Genomic DNA, 15,033 nt, shown 5'->3' with positions numbered 1-15,033 from the left:
GTGTGTGTGTGTGTGTGTGTTGTTTGACGGGACGTCCACTTACACTCCGGTTCACACCTACGCCACAATTTACAGAAACCAATCCACCAATCCGCGTGCGTTTCGGGAGTGTGGAGGCCTAAAACAGGAAACCGACTTCAGCACGTCATCACTTCCTGCTGCGGCACAAGGCGGCCATTTTAACTTTCTCCTTTGACTTTCTCATTTAAACCACTCAGGCTGTAGAAATGAGCGCACTGACTTCATTTAAAACTACCATTCATAGATCCTGTCTTTTTTTTTTTAATGTGTACAAAAAGTTCCATTTTGAGCAACTGGAAGAAAGAAAGAAAGAAAGAAAGAAAGAAAGAAAGAAGTGAAACGAGTATTTTTCTCGTCTTAATGATTGAAAAGGATATTTTGTGTGAAAAATGTATTTGGGTTAATATATTCAGGAATCCACTGCAGTTACTGTATGTACTGCTTTAATGTGCTATTTCACAGGAAATGTTAGAATAAACAGATATGATACCAGATACGCCCCCCCCCCAAAAAAAAAATGTGATACTGGGCTATCATACTGCTTCAGTCCCTACTATATAGCAGAGTGTGTACCCATACAGATGTGGACACACACACACACACACACACACACACACACACACACACGCAATTAACTAAAAGCTTTGAAGTGACCTGGCAATTTGTCAAAATTACAGCAGAAAACTGCTGAACCATCAAAGACTACAGGAAAGAGAGGGGGGGGGAGGGGGGGGGGGGGTGTTTAAGATAGAGACAGACTGTCAGCAGTAAACTGGAACCAAAAACCGGATTCCATCTTGCTTCCAGTTCTCTCTGTTTCGCCAGAACTCACACGCTCCCGACTTTTTCCTTCACAGTTCTGTGTTAAACCCGTCTTCTACTCCGTCTCTCACACAGACACTGAAGATAGAGGTCTCACTCCATCATCACTCCATCATCAGACCTCAAACGCTGACTAGGATCACGCAGATATGAGATGTTTTCTCGTGATAACAAGCTCTTGCACTAGCGAGTTGATATCTTGTAGTGACGAGATGTTTTACTATGGTCTTCTGGTAGTAACGAGACATTGTCTTGTACTAACGAGATGTTTCCTGGTAGTCACGAGATCTTGTAACGACGAGAGGATTTCGCGTAGTGACCTGATCTGTTTTCTCATCATAACCGGATATTTTCTCGTCGTAAAGAGACGAGACAGTAATGAGAGATTATCTCATAATCACGAGATCTTGAAGTAACGAGATGTTCCCTGGTAAATAACCAGATGCTGATGGCAGCATTGTGCACCTGCTCCCCAACAAATAAATAAATAAATAAATAAATAAAAATAAGATTTAAAAAATATATATATATATATATATATATGCACACACGTGAATTTGTTTCCTAGCTGTTTAGCCAGTCTAACCTATCGGACGAGGCCATGGAGGTGTTTTCAGTTTGCACGTTCACGCAAGCCTGATATTTCAATAAGGTTAAAGGGCACTAAAACCTATTAAACTGTTTATTATATCCTATATATTTGAGGGGGGCGGGGGGGTGTCACTGTTTTCCATGATACTCTGAGGCTTCGGATGGAGCTGCAGTACGTGTACTGTGTAAGCAGGTTTGGAGGTTTGGAGCCCTCTAGCGGCTGCGGGTTTGAATTACAGTTAAATGTCCAGGTGCAGAAAGAAAGTCCGTCACATTAAAGAGAGAAACGCAGTGTGTGTGGAGCCAACACACACACACACACACACAGTCAGTGTGCATGAGCGGACACACAGAGAGGAATATCTCCACACAGCTCTCCAGGTGTTGGAGGAGATCTCGGTGGCTCCTGGAGGACTGAGAGGAGACTGAAGTCCCTCGTTTGGATTTGAGTCTCTGTAATTCGGGCTGATTTGAGCACTGGATATGAAAACGTTAACCGGTTGGGATCTCCTAATTAAAGGTAACACATACAGCACACACAGTTCAGTTCAATGTAACCACAGGACTATTTATATATATGTGTGTGTGTGTGTGTGTGTGTGACTAAATGGATAAGGTGTAAACACTCAGTAAATCAGAGTACTTACTATCTCTCTATAAGTACTCTCTTTTTTGTCTCTTTACACACACACACACACACACACACACACACACTTTTACTACATAAACACCGCGGTTTTGTTACTCTATATGCGATAAACTTCATAAATCTCGCGTAGCATCAAACTAAATATCGCGATGCTACATGATATCGCTGTCTAACATCAAACAAACAAACAAACAAACAAACAGACTCGTGAATGAAATCAGTTCTCAGTAGCGACGCGTTGTGTGACTCAGTGCCGTGTTTCTGTGTGTAATGAGAACGTTTTGTAAGAAAGAGTTAAACCGAGTGAAAAGTGGAATAAGACTATCACGTGCGTTTTGTTTCGTCCTGACCGTTAAAATTTAAAAAATTTAAATACCCCGAATTCGGCGCGCGCGTGCTACTTTATTAAGTAAACCGTCAACTTCAGTGAGCACGTGAGCGCTTTATTTTATTCACGATACGCTCGTTTTCAATGAAGGACATGTGAAAGTGTAAGGTTTGTTTGTTTGTTTGTTTGTTTTAAATATATATGTTATTTCTTTACAGAGTGAAGAAAAGGAGAGCGTTTCCGCTTGATTGAGACTGAAATGGGATTTTCCTGTGGACCAGGACTGAATTTTTAGTCTAAAATCCTTTCAAAAATTTATTATTATTATTATTATTAATAATATTATTATTTTAACCCCAACTCAAAAAGCGTCCTCGAACACTCACCCGGGGACATTTTTGTGAGCACTTAAATCGGTTTGGTTTCGCGGAAATGGTGGGCCATCTCCACTTGCAGGCGATGGAGGAGAGTCTGAAGGGAAAGAGCCGCGAGGGACTCCTCGACAGTCCCGACTCGGGGCTTCCACCGAGCCCGAGCCCGCCCTACTGTCCTCTCTCACCGTCAACCACAGAGCCTCGCACCCCCATCACCGCCGACCACCATGGAGGAATGGAATGGAGGAAGGAGAACCGAGAAGGCAAACTGGTGAGCATCTCATACGATCGTGAATAAGCAAACGCAGACGTATTAACTCTTACAGCAAAGCTGATCCTGATATAATGATTAGTAATAACCGTAGCTCGGTAATAAAATACATAAAAGACCCAGTAAGTTAAGTGTGAACCCATGTTGACGTTTGTTCATCGCACCCAGTGTTCCCGGGATACACGCTGGATCCAGAGCCTATCCCGGGAACGCTGGGTGCGAGGTGCGGGCATACCGTGGATGAGATGCCAGTCTATCGCAGAGCACCATGCACACACTCATTGACACCTAGTAGCATGTTTTTGGGAGGTGGGAAGAAAACTGGAGAACCCTGGTGGAACCCACATGGACACGGTTAGAACAAGCGTCAGACAGAAACAAACCTGATGATTCGGAGATTCTGATTGGCTGGATGCGTGCGTAGACCAGAACTTGTCTGGACTTTGTAGGAAAAGCCTGCTATAATAAGTGAGAAGTCGTTATAACGAGCAGCACACAGTCTGAATATATTAACCCAGGGTTTTCCCCGTATCCCTTCTTCGTCGTTCTGTGTCCATAATGAAGCTCTCTGCCTATTGGCTCACACTTCTAACCAACCTCAGACGAAGTTTCGAGACCCATGGGTCTCGGTCTGCGTGGCTTTCAGCTAGAAGTCATTTGCAATAATAAGGAAGGAAGTCTATTCCTTAGTCTTGCCTAGTCACGTCGTGAAGCAGTCACCGAGTCCAGATACGGCGGAACACTCGGACGCGCCGCCAAATCCGAATCCCTGTACCACAAACGGAGAAGTTCAGCGTTTAAGCGTTGGCCGATATCCTGAGCGGCGTCAAACTCCCCGTCGAGATTAGTCCGCGTATCGAAAACATTCCCCGCAGCCTCAGAGTCCTTCCTGAGCACATGCCATCCTTAACTATTGTACATTCATGCAACCGGAGCTCCTGCAGACAGTAAGGGATCGCGACGGCCGCTCCTAAAACCGTCGTCGCGAGGATCGGATGTCGTGTTCGAACTCTGGTTGGAGGAGATCGGACGGAAAAGAAACCGGAGCCGTGACTCATCCCGCAGGAGACGTTTAAACGTTAGAAAGATACGATAGGATCGCAGGGGTGGAGAATTGAACCGCACTGGCACGTAGAGGCGATATGTTATAAAATATCACAATACGCCGGAACACACACACGCTGGGAAAGATTTGATACCGCTAGAGAAGAGGAATGCGTTTATTACAAGGCCGCAGACGAGAAGTGAACACAGAGGAAGAATGTTCCTTGTCCAGGGTGAACCCGAGGACCGATCTCCACGCTTTAAACCGCGTCCGCGCGTGCGTTCCGGGCTGCAATGCAACCCGACGCACACATTCGTACCCTTTCGTAGTGTTTCACGTTCCAGTGTGTGAGGGCACGCGCTCACATCGCCGTTCTTCCAGCTCTTATTTCTGCCTCTGGAAAGGTTACGCGGTCCTGAGCTAACACCCCCCCAGCCAGGAGCCATTCACAACTAATCCCGGACCTCTTTACCTCGCTTAAATAACCTGGCTTATTCACTACGCAGGAATCTCCACCGTCTTTGAGTTTATCTGCCAAAAAAAAAACCTGCGCTGGGGATGGGGGAGGGGCATGGTGTCATATTTTAATGAGCGTGTTTGATTGGCATTGAGCCGACCGTTTAAAAATCCAACAAATCACTGCCAACGGTTGCAGCCCGGTGGTGCTGGGGTTCGAACTCGCGACCTTCTGATCCGGAGCCTTAACGACAGAGCCGCCACTTTACAACCAACCCCCATCACAATGTAGGCAGCGCGTGCAGCTGCAAGAGGACGTTCAAGCATCGCACAACGCGCCGTCCAAGACAAGTCCGGTGACGTTTACTTATAGACATGGCAGTCGGCGATCCTTCGTCTGTGCGACGTGCTGCGCATCCCATCACTTTTTTTCGTTCCAGCGTTAAGATCACGTTAAGTCCCGGATGACTGAAAGCCTGTACAGACACCGAGACTGTTGTGAATGGCGTTCGCGTGCTTTTGTGTCTATATGAGAACATTTTTTCCTCCTGCTCCACGTGCATGCTCGCACTTGCCTAAAGACCGAACGTCTTGTGCACAAAGCAAACGCAACCCCTGGAGCTTAACCCTCGTGTTCGCTCGACTGCTTCGCGCTGCCTGCTGCTGCACGTTTCCATTTTATAACAATACAAACGATTTTAACATTCCCAGTTCGCACTCTTTTCATCAAAGCGAAGCGGATGGGAACGAGCGCCGAAATCTCTTTCCGTGACGGCAGGTGTGTGTGTGTGAGAGCGCAGGTGGGAGTGAGACAGCCGATAGCGTTCACGTAGTTATGTTGGTACAGTTCGGTTTGTGACCTCACTCACACCTGACTCGAAATACACGTCAAAATCCATTTCCACTTTGTTTTTTTTCACCGGTCGAGTCCCTTACCCCAGTGGGTCTCATTTCCTTTTCGGACTGTGACTCCGTAAAAATTTCACAAGCCTGTTTTTCTGGACTGCAAATCATACCCCAGCAACCTCAGGCCCTGTTTACACTAGTTGCGTTTTCGCTTGAGAACGCAGAACTGTCGCTACGGTTACGCCTGTCGTCTACGCTGCTCCGGCGTTCCCGGAAATCGGAGACGCCCGGAGACCCCGTTTTAGTTTGAAAACTCCGGGCTCGGGTTTCAGTGTGAACGGACCAAAACGAAGGCGTGGCTCCGCCCACATCCGCTCCCGGATCGGGTCTTCTGGATCATCGCGTATCCTTCCCTGATCCGTCAAACCCCTACCGTACGAGCGTTACGCTTCCTCCATCGTATCCGCGACGACCCGAACCGCAAGCTTGGCTGGCTTCGTCGTCATCCTTAGCAGCCGTTGCGCCGTTCAGTTTATAACACCGCGGCTGTCTACATGCGCGAGAGGCGAGCTACGATTAGAGCGATCGCCGACAAATCTCGTCCCGAGCGGCGTAAGCCCTACACGGAACGCCGGTTTGGACTCGCAACTTTGCGACTTCCTGTTTACGCTTGTATGCCCGCATATTCCCAGTGTGCACGGATGGTCATGTGACATGCGTTTTCGGTCGCGTAGCGTTGACGGAGATCGTTTCTGAAACGCCAGCGTGGACGAGTGTAAACGGGGCCTCGGTTTCTCTGCGCAGGGACGTGACTGAATGTGTTTAACCTGTTAATGCTGTAAACATGGTACGCACGCTCCCGAGTTTATTCTAGCTGCACGACGGACGGCTATCCAACACGGAAAAGCTCAACCGAAACAGCGCTTTATTTGAAACTAGGCGGTGCTCCATGTTAGACGTTTGTTTGTTTGTTTGTTTGTTTGTTTGTTTTTGCTCAGCACATCACCTTTCCTCACAGCTTCGATGTCTTTCAGCGTACAACACCGACGTGATGAATACCGACAGCGTACGAGGTTTCATGGAAAAGCCAGAAAAGAAACCAACAATTATGGAACTCGATCTTTTTTTTTTTCTTTTTTCTTCCTCCTTCCCTCCCCTTTTTGGTCTTTATGTTCTATATACATACGGCCGTGTGAAGGGACTTGCACAGGGTTTGCGGTGGGTTTTCCCACCGGCGTGCGTATCTTTAAACGCTCGATTGATCGGTCCCGTGAAACCGTGACATTTTAGGTCCCGGTGCTGCGAAATGCTCTCCCGTACCTCTCGTGTAAAGAGAGCGCGAGAGGGTTCGGCTCATTCCTGCGCCGTAGCCGCGGGAGCGTTTCGGCCACACGACGCGGAAATCGGAAACCTGCCTCCCCCGGACACGTTTCGGCATATAGAACTGGCCCGGCGCGTCGCGTTACGGCTTGTGGAGAGGTCTCTGAAACACTCCTCCCTGTGATACTGTTTATTAGGATCAAGTGTACTCGAAGGGAAAACAGAAACACACAAAGGCATCGTTGTTTGCTGTGCTTGGCGTTTTCCAGCTAAGCAGGACAACGTGCACATGCCTGCTTCGTGAAGGCTTTATTTTATTTGAGTATTTTCTCTCTCTCTCTCTCTCTCTCTCTCTCTCTCGCGCTCGCTCGCGCTCTCACATAGCCGCAGGTCTATTTTGGAGTTGTTTGCTTATGCCAGCCAAGAACAATCTCCCTGGTCTATTTTTGCGCGGTGGAGCTAGCGGTGGCTGTTGCAGCCCGTTGCATAATTGGACTTTCACCTCTCTGCGTGTGTTTGGGAGAGTTAATAAACAGCAGAGGCTGTCATTGAGTTGACTTTGTGCTGGCGCTCGAGAGGAGAAAGGATTGCCGCTGTCGTCGCCATTGTCGTTGCAGCTGCCTCGCGGCAAATCCGACAAAGTACAATGCCTTATAATTACATCTGATTACAGCCTTATTCGTAGTATAGCATGAACTTTTATGTTCCGGCCAGGTTTCGCTAGCTTTTAAACGCAAACGAGCGCGCAGGTTATAATTAACAAGGCGCGCACTCCTGGCCTCCTGTGCTGTACAACCCCGAACAGGTCAGTCATCGCTCGGGATTCAAGGAGCTGCTCCGTTTTCCTTCTCAAAAGGTGCTTCTGCAGGGTTTCACGGACCCGGACGCACCACGGGTGCCATTTTTCCGGAATAAAAACCCGACGGGAAATCGCGATTCGGTGTTTTTCACATATCTGAAATATATCTAGGGAATCGACGCGTCTAGGAATCCAGATATGCGAATTAGGAACGCCCCCTCCCTAAACAAACCTATATCATCATATAGAGGTCATTTGCATATCGGGACCCGATTGGCTCGAACGTTTTATGACGCGATAACACTCATTTCCGTACCACGTGCACTCGATTGATTCCGCTGTTCTTACGCTGTCTGGACAAAAGTTTGTGGACCCCTGACCACGACACTATTACAGATCTCGTTCAACTTTTCCGAGAAGGGTTTCCACTAGAGTTTGGAGCGTCGCTGTGGGGATCTGTGCGAGGAGGCCCGGGGTGCAGTCGGCGTTCCGGTTCGTCCCCGAAGGTGTAGGACACTCGAGTCCTCCCACTCCGGCCTTAACACACCGTGTGTTCACGGAGCTCGCGTCACGCTGGGACCGGTCCGGGCGTCTCAGTTCCAGTGAGGAGAAATCTTGATGCTTCCTCGTACAGAGACGATCTATACAATTTTTGGGGGTCAAAGTTTGGGGGAAGAACCACATACGGGTGTGATGGTCGGATGTCCACAAACATTTGGATCTATAGTAGATTTCATTGCAAAAAAAAAAATTTTTTTATAAAGTTTACAGTGACGTAAAAAAAAAAAAAACGACGGCGAATCAGTGCGTCATTCTGTGAAATCCTCAACCGAGACAAAATACGTGTTCTTCAGCTTCTTAATAAGGAACTCTCGTCTTTGTCCCTCCGGCTTTAAGAAGAACATCCACACACCACGCTGTAATAATACGTGACTCTTTGTTTTCATACATGTGTGATTCATTTACACAGCCACGATTATCAGGAAAGATTCTTTAAGCAGCACAAAGCCAAGCACACACACTAATCTCCAGCAAGACTCTTTCGTTGATCCGTGTGTGTGTGTGCGCGTGTGTGTGTGTTAAGGCTGCCATTGTGGAAAGGCCCTAATCTAAAATCCGCTGCGGCGGAGATAGCAAACAGATGTGGCGAACCCACAGTAACTTAACTCGATCGTCGATCCGCCGCGCACGACGCGGGCTCGGTTTGCGTGGCCCTTTCACAAAGAGAGCCGCCGATTTAGAGCCCCGGCCGTTCCCGTTCGTTTGGTCGGTCGAGCGGACGGCGGAGATGCGGACCGTCGCCTTTGAGAAAGGAAACGGAGAGCGCGACACCCATGCGCTGACCCGTACGGACGGAGCATGCGGGTACACCGATAAGAAAGAGACCTCGCGCTCCGCAAACGTCTCCGAACTCGTCTCGTACGCCCGTGTCTGGGATCGTGCCTCGTGACGGGTTGGCTCCCTGGGCGAGGCTCCAGGCTCCCCGCACGACCCTGTGTAGGATAATCGGATGGATCGACGTCTAAACGAAACGTGCCGCTTGTTCACGCTAGAGCCGTAGGAGTTTCCTCGAGAACGTCTTTCGTTGATGGACCGTAACACACACACGTCCATGGACGTGATTTTTATAGTCCACAAGTTCAGAGTTTTAACGTGCGGGTCTATCTCGGTGAGCAGCGGGGTGTGTGGTGGCATGTAGCGAGCACTGGGCTGATTTCGGGAGCGGGTGGGGTTGCTGACCGACTCCGACAGTTGCTGACACACACACACGCACGCACGACGCAGCCACAGTATGACTACCAGATATGTAGATCTACACAAAGACACCACCAGACACTGCTTAGTCACGACACGGATATAAATAGTCCTCCGCGGTCACGCGTTTCCTTTAACAGTTCATGCACACGCCGGGGTTTGGGACCGAACGTGACTTGCGCTAATCTGTAAATTGGAGCCGAACACTGTATCGTTTTCTTTTTTTTTCCCCCTTTAATAGTATTAAACAGCGAGCAAGAATTGCAGCTGCGTATTCACTAGGGGTGTAACGCAAAGCCGGAGCGTCACGGATCAGTGCGGCAAATACACGCATCTCCATCCGGGTTTAAATCCAAAGTGGGCGTGGTTTAACCCACAGGCGGTTTATACGCTAATCCCGTTTGTTCGTACCAGCCTGCGATTATTTTCTAGCGTTTCGACGCCTCAAAATATTTTTAAAAACCGAGTAGCCTTATTCGAGTCACCACGACCCTGTCCAGGCAGGTACTAAGGATGAATGTTTGTTTTTTTGTCGCACGAGCTTCATATTAGGCCAGTCCCACTAACTCGCTACGTCCTGTGGGAACGCAGTCCTTATACACGCCTCAAGGCTCAGCTCGGAAGATTTCTAAAAAAGGTTGAGACGCCGGGTTACTGATCAGAGGGTCACGAGTTCCAAGCCACCACCGTTGGGCCTCCTTGAGCAAGGACCTTAAGCCTCAACTGCTCAGATGTAGAAATGACAGAAACGTAAGTCGCTCCGGATCTGCCGAATCCCGTTAAGGTAAACGTAACTGTAGTGTTCCTCCCGTTCGTATTTGTTTACCAGACATCTTCTGTTCGTTCTGAATAATGTATCTGGTTACATCGCTAGTATTTAGCGTACAGTATCTGAAGAAGAGGAAGGGATAGTCTCAGGATGGGAAGCGTACGACTGTTATATATATATATATATATACACACACCGTTATATACGACGCTACTCTTTCCTGTGTGTGCAGCTTCCGTACCTGCTGCTGAACTCTCAGGGTGCAGATGTCAAGTCACGCATGCACCCCGTGGTGTTCGGAGAAAGCATCGAGGTGAACCCCAGACCCACCACAGAGATGAGGTAAACACACACGCACACACACACACACACACACACACACACACACACACACACACCACTAATGATTTCTGCCAAAACGCAGAGTCCGAGTCCACTACCGAGAACTGCTTTTGCTCCATCTGCTACTTCGATTAGTCTTATTCAGGAATACGGTATGTTCACAGGAAATGTCGATCTATTTGAGGAATCCTTGCACGAAACTGAAAAACACACTGTTCACACGCCATCCGCCTTATTTCTTCACATCCCTGCGACACCGTTTATAAAAATATATAAACCTTCATTTGGTAAAATGTTGACTTGAGATATAAATAAATTTGCGCTAGGGCGCACGGTGGCTCAGCGATTAGCGTATGGAGTTTGCATGTTCTCCTCAGGTTTTGGGGGGTTTCCTCCACCAGTCCAAAGACACGCCTTATTCGCCTTGTAAATGACATAAAATTCAGCTTCTCTGAATATGCAAATGAGCAACACATCAATCCTCCATGGGCTCCTCCCCCTTCCCTCGTAACTCAGCGTTGCATGCTCTTCATTTGCGTATCAGGGCTGGGCTGTAATATTTTGTGACACTCGTCTGCGACGTTCGACGCTAATTAAAAGTCTTCCGTGTAAAGGATGCGCTGACCCGCGGGTTTGGAAGCGGACCGGATTATAAAAACCGCTCTTGGTGGTGGATTTCTGTTTTGTTTTTGTTTTTTTAAGTCTACTACACGTCCAAACTCTCTATCGGTCGACGTGTTAAATATTCCGGCTTGTGTGTCCAGGTTCAGCTCGGAGGTGAAGTACGACTCGCACCGGCACTACCGCGACGAGGTTTACTGTGCACGGGTTCCCACGGTAACCTCCTACAGCGAGACGGTGGTGGCGCTGCAGAACCACACGTGGCGCAGCTACAAGTCGGAGGTTCACTTCCTGCCACGGCACCGGCCCGTTCACTACCAGAGCACGGCCATCGTGTACCCCAAACACGCGCGCAACACCTACCGCACCACGCTGCACTACAACGCCAACGCCGCCGGACGCCGCAGGTTCGTGTCCACAGTGAGGCTGGAGTCGAGCGAGGACGGCAGTCCCCGCATCATCTACTCCGAGGAGCTGTGAGACACGCTCCTGTACAAACTCACCATCACAAAGCTAGAACTCGTCCTGGGTGGAGAAACGGACGAGCCGTGTGACAGGACGACGTACAGACTTCCCCCCGAAAGGACATGACGGAGATGTTTATTCGTCTGTGGCGAAGTCGGTACTATATATTAAGCGAGAACAGTTTCAGTAAGGTAGCAGTTCGTCTTTATTTTACAGCCGGGAGGTGGGTTAAACCTGTCGTTCTTTTGTCTGTTTACTCGTTCTTGCAGTTACACTCCTCCGCCGTAGAGAGTCAATAAATCAATGCTGTAAAAAAAATAAATCCTCAAAACTGTACGGCATGGTACAAAATACAAGGGGGAGGGGGGGGGGGGGGTTCATGCCAGGAATAGTACAGCTTCCTGCGAGTTGTAGAAATGCTCGATTGCACTTTTGCTAAGAAAAAACGTTTTCTTTTTTTTTTTTCTTTCTTTCTTTCTTTCGGCTACGGTGATTCTGGTCGAGCTGAGGGCAGCGTAGGAGCACTTGAAAGATTGGACCAATGTTTTTATACAGATCAGAGAACGAGACGTGGGAGTTCGTAGCACGGCGGTTCGTTTAAAGCGGTCCGAGAACACGGGCCTCGAAGCGAAGCACCCCTTCGCTCGGGACTCCGGACCCTGCGGTTAATGAATCAATCCGGCTGAAGTCGAACGGTAGAGAGCGGACGTGTCGAGACAGGAGCTCAAGAGTCCAGAAATAACTGAGCTTCAACATCTGCACGCTCGGTCCAGGCAAGGTTTGTTTACAAATCACTGACACTCCAGCCGGATAGTCCGAGGGAAGGGATTTACCTCAAAACTGAGAGACCAGTGGTGCTGTATTTTCCTGACGATAAGACACTTAAAAATAAATAAATAAAAATAAATTATCACGGCAATAAACAGTACTGACTGCACCGTTAAAAACTTACTGTACTAAATATATCAACATTACCATATATTAACTATTAATAAATGTTAAAGAAAATAAGATACACTTTTCAGTTTAGATTGGATGTAACACTCCAAATAACAAATAGAGACGTCCAAAACAAATCAAATAAAAAATTTTTAAAAAACAATTTAAATTACGCAACAAAATTGGTCAGTGAGTTTGTATTTCGCCTCTAGAGGCCGCTCTCGTACCGTATAATAATAACAGAGGGACGCTTCTCGGCCGCTCTCGTGACGGACGCGACCGGGAAAAGCTCTCGATGTGGATTTTTGCAGGTAACTGATAGTTCAAGCAGTTGCTTATCGGTGCCAATTAATCGGCAAAACCGGTTGAGCTCTACAAACAATAATTAAGACAAAACAACGACAAAAAGTGTGTACATGTGCGCAAGTACTCCTTGGTGGTCTTGTTGCTTGCGTAGTGCGTTTCAGACTCGGGGGTCATTCAGAACAGGTGTATTAAGGCCCATCTGTGAGCAATTCAAGTGTCACGTGACCCGTCAACACGATATCATGTGACACTGATTGCTCACAGGTGGACCTTAATCAAGCGGGGATGAGTTTCTGTAGGGGTTAAATGCATTTTAATTCCAGGTTGTAACGCAGCAAATCAGGAAAAGGGGGTGAATACTTTCACAACGCATCGTATAGACGTTATTACGGTCAACACCGTGAAATCACCACAGTGTAGCCAGATGTAATTCTACCCAGACTTCAGGGCAGACCTTGTGTCTCATAATCAGGAAAACACACACACACACACACCACGCAGCGGTCCTTTGATATTCGCGGGTAAATATCGCAGGAGGATGGTGAGGGATTCGGATACTACGGCGCTTCACGGCTAAAGGAACGATCTCTGCCGCGCCGCGGCGTCTCGACTCCGTCTTACGAACATCCGGATTATAAACGCCACGTCTCTGTAAATCTTTCACATTTAAAGTTACGATTTCTTCCCCACGGGGATTATCGTTCTTAATCCAGAGGAGTCCTTCGTGACTCGTCATCTGGGAAACGTATACTCCGCGTCCGAAAACGGCGCGCGTACGTCGGTGTACGTGAAGGACGAGGTCATCGGTGCGGATGAGAGTAAAGCGTGGGCGGGTTTCCGACGTGGGACCGAGGCACCACGTGACAGGTTTCGGACGGTAAAGTAAGGTGAGAGAAAGAAGTAAGGTGAGAAGTTCACGAGATGCTGGGACGACGACGCAGAGGCACACGGGGCTTTGTTGAAACGCACCGGAAGCGATGGACGAAGTAAAGTCGGTATGAAAGGAATTGGGAAAGGTTGACGGGCGGAGATGTTCCTGTAAGAGTTTGGATGTAAAATGCTCTCTGATCACGAATAGTTTGTACTTTTCCTGTAAAATACTTCCTGATGTATATGTTGCATATGGCACTTAATGATTCTCTTTCTATTTTTGTATTCCCAAAAGTTCTTCTTGTTTTGTTCTGGGCAAAAGATTAGAAAATAATTTAAGACACAGTGTATACCTTAAATGAACAAATAAAATCCCAATCCTTTCATCTTTTGTTGTTGTTGTTGCTGGATTTAAGAGTGGTGATAAAAGCAGGATCATCTTTCCCTTCACTGCGTTTTACAGTCGAGTCCAGGGGCAGAATTTTGGAGCCGAGAACACCAGAGAGAATGCAAACTGCATGCAAAGAAGAGGAGTAAGATGAATCAGGAGGTTGCAGGAGACACACCCGGCAGAGGAAGACCGGAACGTCACGGATTCAAGTCCCAGTACTGACCTGTAGACACGAGAACCTCGTCTGCTCAGCTGCACGCTTGGATTCGTGTAGTCCGGCGGTCACCAACCCTGTTCCTGGAGATCTACCTCCCTGAAGACGTGAGCTCCAAGCATAGTCGTGACCACCTGACCGTCTAATCTCTGCCTTAAGAAGTTCTCGATCGACTAAAACAGGTGTTAGATTTTGGTCGGAGATGAAACCTGCGGGAAGGAGGATCTCCAGGAGGATCTCCAGGATGAGGGTTGGTGACCACTGGAATAATCACTGGATACAAATCGCACGTTTTGAGTTGATCGGTGGTCTTACAACACATACCCTGATATTCTCGGAGTTACTGCACTGCTGACGACAACATTCTGGCTGTCTCACTGTCTGCCTTACTGTCTGCCTGTCCTACTGTCTGCCTGTCACACTCTGTTTTACTGTCTCACTGTCTGCCTTACTGTCTGACTCTCTGCCCATCTCACTGTCTGCCTTACTGTCTGACTCTCTGCCCGTCTCACTGTCTGTTTTACTGTCTCACTGTCTGTTTTACTGTCTGACTCTCTGCCCGTCACACTGTCCGTTTTACTGTCTCACTGTCTGTTTTACTGTCTCACTGTCTGTTTTACTGTCTGACTCTCTGCCCGTCACACTGTCCGTTTTACTGTCTCACTGTCCGTTTTACTGTCTCACTGTCTGCCTTACTGTCTGACTCTCTGCCCATCTCACTGTCTGCCTTACTGTCTGACTCTCTGCCCGTCTCACTGTCTGTTTTACTGTCTCACTGTCTGTTTTACTGTCTGACTCTCTGCCCGTCACACTGTCCGTTTTACTGTCTCACTGTCTGC

The 15,033-nt window shown here is 48.1% G+C and overlaps 1 protein-coding gene and 1 long non-coding RNA gene across 2 annotated transcripts in view; both read left to right on the top strand.

Annotated features, from left to right (window-relative positions):
• The window catches only part of LOC108265429 (uncharacterized), a 5,260-nt gene extending 4,737 nt beyond the window's left edge, over positions 1–523 (top strand). Inside the window, exon 2 of the long non-coding RNA XR_008396403.1 lies at positions 76–523. This is a non-coding gene — a long non-coding RNA (uncharacterized LOC108265429). The remainder of the gene's footprint in view (positions 1–75) is intronic.
• Positions 524–1,568: 1,045 nt separating this feature from the next.
• On the top strand, positions 1,569–13,975 carry rflna (refilin A). The gene is made up of 4 exons (XM_017467724.3): positions 1,569–1,954; positions 2,630–3,056; positions 10,279–10,388; positions 11,153–13,975. Exons 2-4 carry the CDS (start codon positions 2,844–2,846, stop codon positions 11,487–11,489), a joined length of 660 nt encoding a protein of 219 aa, XP_017323213.1. The 5' UTR covers positions 1,569–1,954; positions 2,630–2,843; the 3' UTR covers positions 11,490–13,975.
• The last annotated feature ends 1,058 nt before the right edge of the window (positions 13,976–15,033 follow it).

Source organism: Ictalurus punctatus, chromosome 5 (assembly GCF_001660625.3).
Source record: "Ictalurus punctatus breed USDA103 chromosome 5, Coco_2.0, whole genome shotgun sequence".
Lineage (NCBI taxonomy): Eukaryota > Metazoa > Chordata > Actinopteri > Siluriformes > Ictaluridae > Ictalurus > Ictalurus punctatus.
Note: the sequence above shows the minus strand (reverse complement) of the source record. Positions and strands in the feature narration are given on the sequence as shown.